General features: G+C 42.9%; 1 protein-coding gene across 2 annotated transcripts; it reads left to right on the forward strand.

Moving 5' to 3' along the window:
* The first annotated feature begins 1,070 nt into the window (after positions 1-1,070).
* On the forward strand, positions 1,071-15,877 carry LOC309591552 (epidermal retinol dehydrogenase 2-like). Of its 2 annotated transcripts, XR_014228378.1 has the most exons (8): positions 1,071-1,207; positions 4,052-4,395; positions 9,453-9,584; positions 10,510-10,609; positions 11,869-12,013; positions 12,596-12,721; positions 13,224-13,412; positions 13,513-15,877. XR_014228378.1 is itself a non-coding variant. In XM_082314063.1 (7 exons), the coding sequence occupies exons 2-7, from the start codon at positions 4,075-4,077 to the stop codon at positions 13,315-13,317; spliced, it is 918 nt and encodes a 305-aa protein (XP_082170189.1). In that variant the 5' UTR covers positions 1,071-1,207; positions 4,052-4,074; the 3' UTR covers positions 13,318-15,877. The 2 variants fall into 2 exon arrangements, 1 of the variants encoding a protein (XP_082170189.1); XM_082314063.1 differs by having other exon boundaries at positions 13,224-15,877.
* Positions 15,878-16,331: the final 454 nt, after the last annotated feature.

Genomic DNA, 16,331 nt, shown 5'->3' on the forward strand with positions numbered 1-16,331 from the left:
ATTCTTTGAAGTTGTGAATATTTAGCACTTTTCAATATCAGAGTTCTGCTGCCCAGGGATGAACATAAGGTAAAAAACACCCTCCAAAGCAATGCTGATTTAAGGGAAGAAAGTATCTATAGCAGTAAATACAGAGCACTTCACTCTATTCTTACATTTTCATTTCTGTCCTGTAACCTGACTACTGCTATAACACATTTCACAGGCTCAAGTCTTGTTCATTCCCTTGAATGGCCACCACCCTGGAAGGGCCGTGTTCACCCCGGTGAAACCCCTTCGGTGCGGCGTGGCTTCAGGCGGGGTTTGGCCCTACAGGCCAGGCCATCCCTTCACATCCAACGTACCCTCAGGCGCAGGTCTCTTTACACGGAGCGACAACCACCCCAAATGTAGCGCCTTCTTCACAGGGGCTTCCCCAAACCCTACGCGTCCCGAAGCCCAGTGGGCATCCCCAAACTTCCTCGGGAGCCAGAATCGGCGCCCGCTCTCCCCCAGGGCCTCCGGCACCCACACCCCTTCCCTGCTGCCCCCGCAGCCCACCTGGGCTGACTCCTGCATCAGCCCTACAGCACAGATCCAGACCAGCCGCACGCAGTCCATCGCCTCTCCAACAGAAGTTATTTCTCCCCTCACAAAAATCAAAAGCACGTAATAAATACTGCTTTTTTACTTTTTTTTTTGAAAAGCACGCTAGGCGGGGGCGCGGGGGGAGCCGCCCCGGCAGCCCCCGCCCCACGAGCTGCTCCCTCCTTAGCACCCGTCAGCCCACCCCCGGCCTCAGCGAGGCCCTAAGCGGGGCGAGGCCCCCACCGGCCCCCCGGGCCGCAGCTCTCCTTCCCGGGGGCGGCCCCGCAGCTCCCTGCCGCCTGCCCGGGCGGGGCGAGGCCGGGCCGGGCCGGGCCGGGCGCGGAGGGCAGCCGCCCCTCAGCCCGCCCGCCCGGCCGGAGCTCATCCCGCCGAGCGGCAGCCCCGGGCGGAGCGCGGGGGCCCCGGCCCAGCTTCCTGCCGCCGCGGAGCGCCGAGCCCTTCCGCCCCGCCCCCGGGCATCCGGTCAGCCCCGCGGCGGGGCGGGCTGCCGGCATAAAGGCCGGGCCGGGCCGCGCCGCGCCGCGCTAGCCTGCCGCGCTGCCCGCTCCCCTCGGCCCCGGGAGCCGCCGTGCCGGGCAGGCGGAGGTGGCCTCTCTGTCCTTCAGCCCGGCGGGCGGAGGTACCCGGGGCCGCGGGGGGGGGGGGGGGGGCGGCGGCGGGCTGGGCGGGCGCTGGGGGACGGGGCTGGGCGGCTGCGCGGCCCCGGCGAGGGCAGGTCCCGCTTCGGGGGGCTGCGGCGGGCCCCGGGGGGCTGCGGCGGGCCTGAGCGGGGGCGGTGAGCGGGTCACCGCCGCTGAAAGCTGCTCGTGGGTTGGTTTGGGTGTTTGTTAATGACGCTAAGGGGGTTGGCGGGCGGGGGGCTTCACGTGAGAGTGAGGCAGCCCGGCGCCTGCCCGGCGGTGAGGAAGGTGCTGCTGTGCCTGGACCTTGGACTGGCTCGGCTGCAGGACCACAGTGTTTTTTCGGGAGTCGCAGCCTTCCAGATGCAGCGAGCAAATTCGTGCTTGCCAGCCTCTGCTCGGGTGATGGCGTGATCAGCCTTTGATTCCTTTGGCTAGCAGAGGTGTTCTGCAGCTCAGATGCCAGCCTCCGTTGTGTCCTTGTGTTTCGTGGGCGCTGACAGTCTGCAAGAGCCGCTCGGTGGCCAGCGTTAGCGCACGTACCAAGCCTGTGCTGGGAAAGTTGGGTGCACTTGAAAAGAAATCTGTCTGATAAGCCGTTGTGAAGCCTTTGATACTTCACGACAATATAAAAGCCCCCCAGACTTACGTCCGTGTGGATGCAGGCATATTAAAAAACAATGCGTGGCATCAGAAGGGATCTGAGATCTTGTCTGTGCCAAAGGTTAATTCACAGGCTAATTCACCTGTGAATAGATCCCTGCTCGCTTTAGTTGAGGAGCCAAAATCGGCCAAGTGTGTTGGCTAATTTAATTGTCAGTATGGGTATGCTTGGTTACGGTAGCTGGTGTAATTAGCAGTACTAATGCAGAGAGCCAGTGAGAATGGAGGGCTCTTGGCCCGGTCGGAGCTGGGTGAGGCGAGAGATGTGCCGGTGGAAATTAAGCGTCCCAGTGAAGGATGCGGAGCTGGTGTTCTAACAGAGAGTCTCCTGTGGTCTGTATGCCTAAAATAGTGCTACTTCTCTAAGAGAAAGTCAGTGCTTCTCTAAGATGTAACGTGCCTCTGCCCTATGCAGGCCGAATACATGATTACTTAATAAATTACTGACCCAAGTTCTAAACTGGCTTTAAGATAAATTGTATATTATACTTAGAAGCCAATTGCCTCACTTGATTTTTTCCAGAGGGATTAACTGTAACATCCTTATCTCCTCCAGAGACACCGATCTCCTTTCATGCAAATGGACAATGTTGCATTAAGTGCATTATGTTAGTGTAATCAAGTTGAATTCAGCAACTGCATTTATTCTAAATATTTGTTGCTTCTGGTTTAGACCCAGCAAAGAGCTTGTGTTTCCAAAAACCTGCTGGTTTTTTTGATGTACATGAAATCTAATAACACTTTCCTGTATAACTCTGGTTTTGCTTATATCTGTAGTAGCTTTATAGCTATGAGAGCCTGCTACAGGGGATATCAATATTGGCTCTAGAAGAATGTTCCTGTGCTGTTTTGATATTACCTCCATTTCTTACTGGTGTTGCTGCCTTTCATCTGTGCTAAACCTCTGCATTCCTTTTGTCCCATTTTAAAGGGAACAAAGAACAGCAAACATTCACCCTATGACTCTTCTTCAGAAAGAAGAACTTGTTTCCCTACCTGCTATGTTTTTGACAAATGTTTTTCTGTTATCGGAATAGTTTTAAGATGTCCTAATGTTTCTGCCAGAGAACTTTCTGAAATAACTTGCTCTGGTCTAGCAGTGGCCTCTCCCTTTTCAGGACGGGCCTTGTTTCCCATGTACAAAACCGGAGACTCATGATAACACGTGTATGTCCGCATGCTGAATTTCACGAACTTTGCTCAGAGTAGCAGAGATCTAAGTAACTTATCTTTTGGCACTTGTCAAACACTATTACCTCTACACATAGATAGCAATGTTAACTAAGAGATGTGATCAAACTGGGCAGGTAGTGCTAAAGGTTGAAGTGTAAGCTTTGAATGGAGATGAAAGCAGCTGTGAAGTTAAATGCATACCTGAGATGGTAGGACTCAAGCTCATGACATTTGCTTAATGCAGGGAGGTGAAGAGAAGAAAGTCAACAGCTTTGCAATGCGTTCCTAAACAAAACACTCTGTTCAACTGCAAAAGCAGGCTCTCCTCAATAACGGTAGTACTGGTAGTTGAAAAGCTAGTAGTGACAGCCAGTAATTTACCTGGTGTGTTTTGGAGATTTATAAGCATATTGTATTCTGAAGCTCCCTATGCTGGCAGTTTTTCAGCAGGGTTGAGACTGTGACTTGGTCTGCACATGATTTCTTGATGACAAGGAGTGCCTACAAAGCAAAAAAAGTCGTAGTCCTGAAAGGAGAGTTTTTCCTGACCTGAAGTACTAGCTTGTGAGCACTAAAGTTGTTTGATCAAGCCATAAGTTCTGATTTGTAATTGCCATGCATTTCTGCCTAAGATGCTCTAGGGGCAGCCATTGCTTTTTTGATTGTAGTTTTTGAGTCCCCGTTCTGTCAGAGCAGAGATGGAAACCCCTGACGTGAGGAATTTCTAAAGCAGCTGAGGGCAGGTGTTTTCCTGTCTCTGCCAAATGCTCACAGTTGTGTGCTGTGTTCTGCAGAAAAGTAGGAGCAAGTTGGAGATGTTACAGAAATGGGACAAATGGGTCAGGTGTGCAGATGTAAGCCTATATATTTTTTTTCAAACAACACTCAGAAGCAGGCTAGAGAAAATATTTAGAATGGATCTGAAAATACTTTTCAGTCTTGAAATATCGATGCTTGCATTTTCTCTCTATGGTTTGTTCTATCTGGAAAACATTTTCTTTTATCAGGTATCTGAAGAAAGAGCCTCAAGATGAACTTCTTCCTGGAAACATTCAAAGTCATCGGACTTCTTGTTTATTACTTGCTGGAGTCGCTAGTGTTCTTGGTTGTGCCTAGACGGAAGAAGAATGTTAGTGGTGAAATAGTATTAATAACAGGAGCGGGAAGTGGCATTGGAAGACTCTTATCTTTAAAGTTTGCCAGCCTTGGAGCCACAATAGTTCTCTGGGACATTAATCAAGAGGGGCTCCAGGAGACGGGTAGGCTGGCCAAAGAAAATGGAGCAATGAGAGTGCACTGTTACATCTGTGACTGTAGCAAAAGGCAGGACGTCTACAGAGTAGCTGATCAGGTAAAGTATCGTATTTGTGGCTTTGACACTATTCTGAGATGAATGCATGCACGTGTGTGTGATATATGATAGGTTTTAGTGACTTTAAAGCAAGAGATTAAAGTTAATTCATTCAGAATGTATTGCACATGCTGCCTATTTTAAGAATACTGGGGTTTTTTTAGAGTTGACTTGTTTACCTCTGTTCCTTTAAAAATAAAGAGTTGTTTCTCTTTTTCAGTAGCTAATTTCAACTGGATGGCTTCTCTTTCATTCAGTTACTAAGCAAGCACTTACTGGTGAAGTGCAGAAAATCAATTTATTGAAGCTAAAGCAGTATTTCAAGTTCTGGCAGCCTTTTACCAAAAGTAAACCTTAAAGACCATACATTGTAAAAAGGATTAACTGCTTAGGAAACTTTCAAATAATTCCATGGCTGTGAATAGATTTTTGCAGACTTGCTTTATCAGAATTAATAACTGCATCTTGAAGTCTTACATATTTCTTACTTTCCTTTCTGAAGAGCTTTGTAGATATAGCATGTGGTTAGATATTTTGGGCAGACTAGTAGAATTGCCAAAAGCTAAAATTGCTTAACAGTTTCCATTATAACAACCTGTTCTCATTTGCTTAAAATGTTGCTAGACTTAACTGTTGGACTAGAAAGTTTCCACAGTGAGTGTTTGCCTGAGGGTGAATTCTTAAAAAAAAAAAAAAAAAAAAAAAAAAAATCATCTGTCTTCAGGAACATCTGTTGGCTGAAATAATGTTCCTCTTTGGGTGCTGTTTAAGAAGCTGTAGGCTTCTGCATTTTTCTCTCTGTGCAAAAATGACTAGAACAAACTTTCTGATAAGTGAAGCTTGTGCATGAGTTGCAGCTTGTTAGAGGCTGGTACTATTGGTTTTGTATTCTGGTGATGCTGATCACCCTTGGTCACCCTTGCAGCTCTGTTACGCCAGCTGAGTTGCACATCTGTCGTACCGACAGAGCAGTTGCACGTATCTCACTGCAGGCCTGTAACTGTGCTTCCCGCTGAACGGGGAGGAGTGGAGGAGGAGGGCATATCGTAGTGTGAAGGACACTTGGAATGAAGAAGATGGAAACTAACCTTCAGTTTTGAGGACTCAAGGGCTGGCACTTCAGTCCCATGGCGAAAAGCAGTAGCAGAGCCTTTCTGGCCAAATATAAAAAGGAGAAGAGGGTGTAGATATGTGTGTGGCACAGGTTAGGGATGATAAAAACAGAGGTAGACAGGAGCAAAGAAGTGGTAAGAGGGTCTTGGTGCATGATTCCTCGCTTATCTTCTGTCAGCAGTTAACTAACAGCTGATCCACTAATAATTCTCCTGCTGATCCACGTAGAAGAAAATACCTCACTACTGTTATTTCAGAAATGTCATGTCCTGCTGACAGCTGATGTAGAACCATGCTGACAACTTTCCCATCTTATTAGTGACAAATAAGATGGCTTAAGGCTTCTGGTACTTCATCAGCCACACAGAGAGACCAGGGAAAAGTCCCTTCAGTAGGAAGAAGACTAAAAAGCTCTGCGCGTGTGGTGTCCTTGTTCCTTTCCAGTACCAACAGGATGAAGGACAGCTTTTGGCTATTAAGAGTTATAGCTTAAAATTTATTTCTAATGTCCCTGTTCCAGAAGTACCCAACCCCAAAAGGAATGTGGCCTTCTCCAACCTACCCTGAGTTCAGCTAAACTTTAAGTCTAGGGCTTTGAAAGCGGGAAGTAACTGTGTGTTTTTTGAACCTCGTACATGTGAGGAAACAGAAGCCTTTTCCTCATTATCATGTTGCAAAGTTGCATCTGGGCTCACATTTACTTCCAGGATCTCTGGCATGGTACTTTTTTTACTTATCCACTGTTTTTTCTTGCTTGTTAGTCAAGGTGACAGTTTGCAGCCAGTGTTCCACTTCTCTGAGAATCCTTTTTCCTGTGCAGAGGACCAACGGTAGAAGCACTGATGGTATTTCATGCTGCCTATAAAACATTCAGTGTTTTCTTCCACCTCTTGTAGGCAGTTATGGAGGGGTTTGTGGTTCTTAGAGAGTAGACGCTTTGAGATGCTGTTTGGGAATCGTGGGAATTGCTCGCTATTGAACTTCAATATAAAAGCATAAATATAATGCAGAAACAAACAGGAAATAGTTTGGAATACACATACCTGAAAAAGATGCTTAACCAGATCAGCTGTTTGCATAATGCTTGCCTTACTTAGGCCTAAACCAAACACCTGGAACATACTTTCCTGCACTGCACAAATGGAGAGGTTTAGAGCTCTGGAAAGTTGACGTTATTTCCCCCCTCCCCTAATAGCTAGGGAAAAGGCTCAGTAAAGGTCTTCTGTACTTGGCCTCAAAGCAGAGTGTGGAAGCCTGGGCTGAGTGTCTTGGCCTTGTCATGCACAGCGTAGAGCTGAGAGGAGAAGGGAATTAAAACAGCCAATTTACTGAGGAAAGAGCTGCCACATCTAGTTAGTAGGGAAGCAGCATGAACAGAGGTGTTGTAAAGCTGGAATTATTTGTCTGGGTTGCAAGAAGGCACTTGAATCTGCTTTGAATTCCATCTAAAGTGTGAAAATATTTTGGAAGACTGAGTAGAGACAGGTGGTTAAGGAAGAGGGTGTCCAGGTTTTCGCCACTAGTTAGAAATAGGATGATCAAGGTTCTGTTCTTATTTCCCTTCTCCCATCTAACCTGAATGCCCCAGTCACCAAGTTATAAACTGTATGTACCACATCCCCCACCCCGTCCATCTTTTGTTTGCACAAAAGAAGCATGACCGCTTATTCAGGTATGTGTTATTTGCCCCAAAGGGTAGATTCGGGGTACTGGGCCAGGCTTCCAGAATTGCTAGATCATCTGCCATGAGGCAGTATTAAAGCATCATTTACTAGTGATTACATTGATGTTTCTGAATGCATACTATTTTTAACTTATGATGAGGGGTACATACTCAGGTTGGTGACTAGAACAACTTGTCTAAGGCTGCCTGTGGAGATCATGTGGTGCTGTTTCAGAAATATTTAAATTGTTACATGACAACTTTTTGAGAGGGGAACAGACAAACAAGAATGTGTGAGTGATGACTGAGGTGGAAAGGGGCTCTGGCTGATGAATTTATTCTAAAAGCTGTTCTGTATAATCCTACCAAGGCTGCTTTCTGCTTTTTTAAACCCTTACTTAGTTGACAAACATGGACAAGATTGGAACAAGTTTAAGGAAGATGAACTTAAGCTAGAATAAAGGATAGGTGGTAAATTATCCTTTGATTCTTCACTGTTATACAGGCTAGCCTACCTGGTCTGCTTGTGCTTTCTTCAGTCACTGTAGGCACCTAGCAAAGGAAACGCCGTTAAGAAATGAGGTTCTGTGATCTGCAACTGTATGGCAAGATGACATAAAAACAACATGGTTTCCCAAAGCTACTGATCAGCACATATTTAGTACTTGATCTGGAAATCACAAGTTAAACAACATGTAGAGTACTCATTTCCTTTTTCCCAGATAGCTCAGATTAATGAACTGTGTTTCAAATACTGCATTAAATATTTTCATTCTCCTTTTGAGAGCTGGCACCATATCTTGATATCAGCTGGCCTATAGTTGTTCTCTCAAGTGAGTCTGTTCATAAAAGTTCTCAGTCTGGAGCTAAATGGGAACTATACTTCCTCTTACTGAACTAAATGTGTAGATATTATTCTTTAGCCAACTTACTGTTCTGGGAACCATCTTATAAGGATCCTGGTAAAGTGTTAGAATTGAAGCAAATACACTGGAAACAGGCTTATGCACCATGAGCCCCAGAAGCTCATAAGGCCTTCTGTGAATGCACATCTCCTAAAATCTTCCTCTATTCAGAACCCTACAGCTTTTGTTTAATTTTCATAACAAAATACTATGCTTCCTACAGTTTTCTCATTTCTTGTGTTGTCCTGAGAGCTAATATCGGTGGAGACACGGTGTTCTTTCAGGCTGTCTTCATGAGAAATAAACTTGTAAAAAAAAAAAACAAACGCCTTTTTGTTTGGTAAGATCAGCTCTTAAGTTCCTGGCCTGTAAAGTTGCTTGAAGTAGTCAAGATACCTGAATAAATAAAAAGGTTGTAAGCAGAAAATTAGTTTTACAGGTGGTCTTTCTCATGGCCTGTGCATATGAGGAATACTTCTTATCAAAAGTGACCATTTGCCCCTTCTAATTCCAACACGCTGAGCGTAGAAAACTCCATCTGCTCCCCTAGAAAGCTGTAGGGCTAGCGAAAAACTACTACGTAATACATGTCACTGTTTAACAGTCGCAGTCAGGAGAAGTGGAAGGTGGAAAACAGCATGAAGGATCTTGAAATATCTGAAATATTAAGACGCTACTAAGTAACTGATGCCCTGCGTAGTGGGAGAGATGAGTCCTTGGACTGTTGGGATGCAGGCAATTAACACTACCAACAGGGTATTCAATTTTCCTTCTGCTCATCAAAAGACTCAAGTACTGTGCAAGCTGGCTTCAGCCTTCAAGTCGTATGGCAGCACTGCTTCTGTGCTCAAGTTGCTCTGTGGAAAACACAGGAGGATTTGAAGATAATGCAAGGAACCTCACAAGTGAAAGTTTTTGGATATTGCGGCCTTCACGCAGATTTGATGTACCTGATTCTGGTGAACTTGCCTGAGGATTGATGTACTGTGCCTCACCACATGGCATAGAAATGGCCCTACAAACAGAATGGCTCGTTAGTTTTAAGATGTTTTTACTGTAGCAAAAATACTTGTTGCTTTAGTTAAGCTCTCTGCAATAGAGACTTGTTTGGAACAGTTGCAGCAAGAACCAGAGGTGCTGAAAGCAGAAGCCTGTGTGGAGCTGTTGGGCTCCACACCTCCAAAGAAAGTCCAGTTGTAAACTCGGCTCTAAAAAGGCATCGGGTGAGAACGTGCAAGAAGCTGAGGTGTTTGGATCCATAACAACTTCGACTTAGTTGAAATGTGCGATATTTCTATTTCTTATGTTTTCATATATAAAACTTGGGAAGCATGTTTTGTATTTATTGCATAATATCTTGAGGCTTTTTGTTTTAGGTTAAAAAAGAAGTTGGTGACGTTAACATCCTAGTCAACAATGCTGGTATTGTAACTGGGAAGAGGTTTATTGATTCTCCAGATTCACTTGTGGAAAAAACCATGGAAGTGAACATAATGGCACACTTCTGGGTAATACCTGTACTTTGCATATACATACTAAAACATCCTTTAAACATGTTTTCAGTGTTAATTTTTGCCTTTTGGAATTAAGGAAAATATGCAAGGATATAATTCCTTGTAAGTTCAGTCAGAAATGATACAAGAAATTACTTTCTATGCCTGGGAGTCTGTAAAATAAAAAAAAGGGTGCAAGAATGGATCCTTTAGGAGCTTCTGGGGTAGGTAGGTGGAAGCAAAACTGCTTCGTGTTTAGAAATGCTCTTAAGAACTGGAGTTTACCATCTGCTAAATTCTGAAGCTAGACCTATATTTATAATCCCTGAATATTAATTGACATGAAGCAGGCCCAGCCTAAAAGTTGCTGCTCTAGTAACAGAGAATTGTTCAGTTCTGCTAGTGTTCTAGATGCTTTGTGGTTATGATAGTTTCAGTAAGAAAGATCTATATGGTGTTCCTATCATAAAGACTTGCAAAGGGGATATTAAAACATGCTTCAGTTTCTTCATAAATAAATTTAATCACAAAGATTAAATTAATTTAATAGAAGGAAGATATGAAATTCAAATTTTTGCCATTATACAAAATTTGCAGTGAACACTTAATTCTCATTTGAAACATTGCAGTGCTGAGCTTTAGGCTGAAAGAAGCTTAACGACCTGAAGCTGTATCTTTAGCTTTCAGCAAGTTACCATCTGCCTTTGGTGTTGAGGAGAAAGTGGTGCTGGTGGGGCCTGGAATGTCCCAGCTTCGTAGCTGAAGGCTAGAGTTCAAACAACAACCTCTTTCCCCATCACCACTACCCCTTCCATAGTGGAAGGAGGGGAAGTTTATTTAAACTGTAGGGAGAATTTCTTTGAAAACACCACCTTCAAAATATTATAGCATGTAGCTTACTTAGTAAAATGTTTCATTGCAACTCTGACTTACATTGCAGACTTACAAAGCCTTTCTCCCAGCAATGATTGCCTCTAACCATGGGCACGTGGTTAGTATTGCAAGCGCAGCAGGACTGATGGGAGTCAATCGTCTTTCAGGTAGTGTATTAAAGCTAATGTTCATTTAGACAATTAGTTTGATTTAAACTCTGCAATCAATACTCATGAAAAAAATCCTAATTTTGAGTTTCCACGTCTTTGCTTATAGGTAAAACAAATGGTCATACTTTCAAAGCAGCTGACCGTAAATAGACCATTCCTTTCAAAAGAGTTTTCCAGATGCTCAGCAGTGCTGTGAAACAGGTTTTTCTGCCAAGGCAGTTAGGATCTAGGAGCCATATAGAACTTTGGAAACTGAGAACTTCAATGTTATTAAAGTTAACCTGCAGGTATTTGGTGGGGAAGAGGCCACTTGTTTGTTTTTTGTTTGTTTGTTTTGCCCAAGCATGTTCTCAAGCTAAGCAGAGTCCTGTACAGGTTTCCCTAACTCAAACTACTACTAAAATCCAGATGTGGTACAGAGGCAGAGGTGCGATATCTCCTTTTGCATTATCTGTCTCAGACATTCATTCGAGAGGACCCATGCAGTAATGGAAAGAAAGTGTTGAGATTAGGGCAAACTCAGAAGACATTTCTGGAAAACGTATGCAAAGGGGGAGGAAAATGAAATAAGGTGACATAGCAGTGAAAGAAATCTAGCTGCAAGGCAATGATAATAAAGACAAATTGAGTTTCAAGTTGAAACCACATTAGAGAGTCTTGAAAGCTTGAGTTTTATGCATCAGAAGCCAGGGCATGGATTCAAAGGTAAGGTCTGGTGTGAAAAGATAACTTAATTTGCTATTGTTTAGTAGAGGGTGGAAAGGTGACAGCAGGGATGTGATGAGAAACCCTCTGTCTGCTTGTCTAGAATAACAGTTAGGAGAGGGAATGTAAAGGAGTGAATCACATCAAAGGCAAATTTTATTAGTAATGCAATTCTGAAAACAGTTCCTACTCTGTTGTAAAGTATTTTATTATCAGACAGTAATTTCCTGCAGGTACTACGTATATATCATTTCTATACTATAGTGCTGCTGTTGTATACTGTAAAAAAAAAAAAACCACCCCCCCAAAACAAACAAACAGAACAAAACAAACAAACAAAAAAAACAACAAAAAACAAAACACAAAAAAACCCAAACAACTGTGGCTAGTTAGTTTACTTACTAGACCATAGTTTTGTCCCTGTTCTCTGTCAAAAACTGTTACCACTCCAGTGTACATGTTCAGTGGTAGGACTCACTGAACCTGTTTAGTAAAGTTCAATAAGTAAATTAAAATGTTTAACTGCAATGAATGTTTTATTTATTTTACAGATTACTGTGCAAGTAAATTTGCAGCAGTTGGTTTTGCAGAGTCCATTGATTTAGAGATGAGAGATCTGGGAAAGACTGGTATTAAAACCACAACTGTGTGTCCTTACTTCATAAACACAGGGATGTTTGATGGCTGTAGAACCAAGTGAGTAAACTCCTGTGGGGTTTTTATGCTAAATGTGCAATTTGCATGTTACATGCTCCTATTTCCTTTATGAAAATAATACGCTAGGCTTTTCTCTGCTTGTGTTATTTTTAGGACCTCAGATGGGTGTTAACAGTGCTATCCAGTGACTGTGCGACCCATATGGCAAAGCCCTCGGGACTTTACTATTCATTTAAGCTGAAACATGAAATGTAATTGGTGTCCTTTCCTTTGCAGAAGCCAAATGCTCTGGTTGTCCTCTCTGGTTTCTAAACCACCATTCACCTCCTGAAATCAGTAGCTTAGCTTTGCTCAGTATGCTTATATAATGACAAATTTAGGAGCTGAATAAAAGCCTAGTGTGTCTCAATATGAGGGCTATGTGGATTTGTCTTATGAGAGATCATACAAAGGGAAAATAACAATGGCCACTCACTCTCTAACATAATGAAGGTTCTATTGTTCACAGGATCTGTGGTATTTATTTCTTCTTTTAGTTGAATAACTGCAAAATGGAGACTTACTTTGAGTAAAATGCGATTGCAAAGCAATTTGTATTATAGTGAGAAATGTCTTCTCCAGATGGCCAAGACTGCTTCCTGCTCTGGAGCCAGAGTATGTGGCTGAGAAGATAATGACTGCTATTCGGCAGGACCAAGAAATATTGCTGATACCACGCAGTCTTTACTTTTTTTTCGCTGTGAAGAGGTAAGTTCTACCTTTCCTTTTCTTCCTCTCTCTCTTTTCTGGTCAGGGATGTTTCAGCTATGTTTTTGACTAAAAGTGCAAATCAGGCTTCTACTTGTTGGTGTGAATTTTTCATTGTTCTGCACATTCTGGAGTTGTGGGTTTTTTTGTTTCTAGGAGTTTAGTTTACCCTTGGACCACAGAACAATGACAGAAATGTCGTACTGTGACTTGCTGACTCATTGGGGTGCAGTTTTACTGTGGCTGCTCCTCAGTAACTGCAAATCTGGTGTCTTGCCCCAGCATTAAGGCACTTCTGACTGTTGCAAGCCAGGTTGGGAAGTCGATCTGTCTAATAACTCAGGCTGCCAAATGAGTGTAATGGAGAGGATCAGTGGTACTATATTCTAGAGAGTATACTGTCTTTGCCATTATTAGCCAGGTAAATGTGATAAAACTGCACAACTCTTCTGATGTCTGTTTTGTTTTTTTTTTTCTCTTCTTCAACTCCCCTGCCTTACAGTATCCTGCCAGTGAAAGTAGCTGTTCTCCTTGCGGACTATTTTGGAACCCCCCATGTGATGGATACCTTCAAAGGTCGAGCAAAGAAGGACTGAAAAAGTGCAAAATTCAGAGACCAGTAACTCTAAAGTGGACCTTGTTAAAGGTGGTGGTGGGAAAGGTCTGCTTCTCTAGCAGCTGTGAACTTAAGGTGCCTCACTTCTCGTTAGTAACAATTTTTAAGGAAATTGCTTTTTAATTGGCTCTTAATTAAGAGCTTTCACTCAAACTGTTTTTTTTTTTTATTCCAGTGAACTGTTTTCTTTTCAACTCATTATGGAAATACATTAATTGAAATTAGTTCCTTTGATTATGTCTGTTAGAATGCCTTAAATATGGTCCTGCATTACAAACTAATAATTGGCAGCTTTTGGGGGAGAAAGGATCAAGAAACCACATGTATTTGTCAGGGAGCCAGGAAAGCCTCTAGTGCACCTGACTTCTTGCTGCCATTCACTGAACCATGAGGAGGGGCTGTACTGCTGGTGCCATTACCATTCCCTGGTAAGCTGAGGAATTCAAGAGTTTCCTGAAACAACAGATTTGAATTTATACAAAGGGAAGTTTTGTGAAATGAAAAAAATGTGCTGTGTTGGTGGAAAATCAATGAAATATATTAATTTTTGGAGGTGGTGATCTCAGGACTCGCAGATGACTGAGTGTTAGGGTGGGGAGGTGGAAGGATGTAAATTATGTATTTGTGCTGCTAATCTACTTTTTGTCTATTTTAAAAGCTAATACTATGACTACAACTATGTAGTAGAAGTCTTGTATCTTCTAAGTGCAATATTTTAAGAACGATGTTAAATTTTCATCTCCTAAGCAGAATAAACTTGTAGTTATAAAGTGTAAGACTGCCAGTCTAGGTGGGCTATCAAACATCTTGCTAAGTAAGACAATGAGATGCTAAAAGCAAAGGTATTACATTGTATAACCAGGGTTTCTCTTGGGATTATGTCAGAAAGGAATGATGCTGATAGAACCAGAGTGAATGGGGTCATTGCAACTATAGCTTGAGTAACAGCACTGTTCTGCTTCTCTGAATTGGGCAGCAGGTTGCCTTGTGCCTACAGAGACTTGTTTTGCCTCTTAGGGCTATCCATTTATTTTGGACACATGCTGAGGAGGCCTTGCCCTCTTTGACAGTGGCTGCTTAGAAAACTGAAAGCCTCCTTTGCTTGTAAATCCAAAACAAGAAAAAGGAAGATTATACCTTAAACGTATGTCATTTATGCACGTGCTGGCTAAGCTCACCTCATGTCACAGTGCTCTACTGGTAATTGGTAACACCTGCAAACTAAGACTAAAATGATTTAGCATGCAATTAATTGAAGGACAGTATGGAGAAAAGGGCGATTTTTTTTTTAATGCATTTTTTTTTTCCCATGATGGCCTAGAAACTACCCTTGTCTATACAATTAGTGAGGTTTACCAGTGGAGAAAGGTTTACATAGAACTACTTTACTACTGATGAGCAAGAAAAACTGACTAAAAAAAGCATGTCAAAAATATCCTTACCTTTATGATGGATTGATGAGAGATAGAATTCAGACTGATGAAGAAAAGATTTGTCTTACTGTCCTTTCAGATCTGCAGCTTGTCTACCTCAGAAATTCTGCTCATTTCACAGTACACTTCAGGAAATGAAAGTTACTGATTGAAAAACAGATATTGCCTAAATGCCCATATGTACATTGCACATACATATGAACAGTATGTATCAAACTCCAGCTCTTGTGAGAGCAAGTAGCTTTTCATTCTTAGTGTCTCTGCAAACATGTTCTGCTGAGGGAAATTGAAAGCAATGAGTCAGGCTGTGGGATTTGTGGATTTGCAGCAAGTTCAGGTTTGTCACACCACTAGAAGGATCTTACCTGATAATCTGTGCCAGAGGAGTACTTCTCCAGTTGGGATTTTACTACTTCACAGAATCATTGAGCTCGGAGAGGACCTCTACTCAGAGCAAGGTCAGTTAGAGCAGGTTGCCCAGTACTGTGTCCAGTCAAGTTCTGAATATCTCTAAGGCTGAGACTCTACAGCCTCTCCAAGCAACCTGTTCCAGTGTTTGTTCACACTCAGTTTAAAACCAAATAAATGAAAATTTTGTTTAAATTGAATGTACTTTTTTCCAATTTGTGTCTATTGCCTCTTGTCCTTTCAGTGAATACCACTAAGAGTCTGGCTCTGTTTTACACCTTCCCATCAGGTGCTTATGCAGATTGAGCCTGAGCCTTTTTTTTTTTTCTCTAGACTGAGCAGTCCCAGCTCTCTCAACCTCTCCTTGTATGACAGGTGCTCCAATATCTTAATTGTCTTTGCGGCCCTTCACTGGACTCCCTCCCGTATGTTCATATCATTTAGAGACCCAAGTTCTCTAGTAGGTTGAGTGTGCATAATCTGTTCTAAGACTGAGGTGGAAAACAACAAAAAAAACAGCAGCTGAGATACAGGCTCTATTATTATTTATTTTATGAATTTGGAAATCATACTGAAGAGCAATATGCAGCTGCTTGGAAGCTGATGTTCGTGGTGGTCTGATCTCATTTCAGGAAGGAACCAAGCAGATACCTCTTTTCTGGTAACTTTCATAGGGGCAGCTGATCTTCCGTAGACAGCGATGTGGACTGCATGCTTTGCTAAGCAGCTGTCCAAAACCATATGCTTTGTAAAATAAATCTTTTAACAAAATAACTTACCTTCTCTGACTGAGTTTTTCTTTGCTGTGATGGTCAGGAGAGAGATATTTGGATCCACAGCTATCATATATCTCAGGAGAATGCAGAACTGCTGTCTCCCTGGTGAGATTTAGTGGGGTCATTGGTGCTTCAATGGGGGGGGGGGGTGTGTGTGCATTGCAGGCAGTGGCTTTTGTCCGCTCTGTGTATAACTCTGTGTATAACATACTTCCTCTGTAGTCCTAGGTGTCTTCAGCTTGACAGATCTTTTCTCTGCTTGCCAAAGCCACCAAGCTCACAGCCTGAAGTTGTGCAGATAGCATATATCTGAGGAAAACATAGCTTTGTCTAGGAAAGAGGGGTGAAAAAAAAACCTTCACACCTTCTTCCCTTGT

The sequence above is a fragment of the Platalea leucorodia genome, assembly GCF_965183815.1.
Source record: "Platalea leucorodia genome assembly, chromosome: 1".
In the NCBI taxonomy this organism is placed as follows: domain Eukaryota; kingdom Metazoa; phylum Chordata; class Aves; order Pelecaniformes; family Threskiornithidae; genus Platalea; species Platalea leucorodia.

Excerpts from the sequence above, each read along its gene's own strand:
- LOC309591552 (XM_082314063.1), top strand. The coding sequence starts at position 4,075 with ATGAACTTCTTCCTGGAAACATTCAAAGTCATCGGACTTCTTGTTTAT. Across the intron at positions 10,610-11,868 it reads GGGAGTCAATCGTCTTTCAG|ATTACTGTGCAAGTAAATTT; the intron begins GTAGTGTATTAA and ends TTTATTTTACAG. Across the intron at positions 12,722-13,223 it reads TTTTTTTTCGCTGTGAAGAG|TATCCTGCCAGTGAAAGTAG; the intron begins GTAAGTTCTACC and ends CCTGCCTTACAG.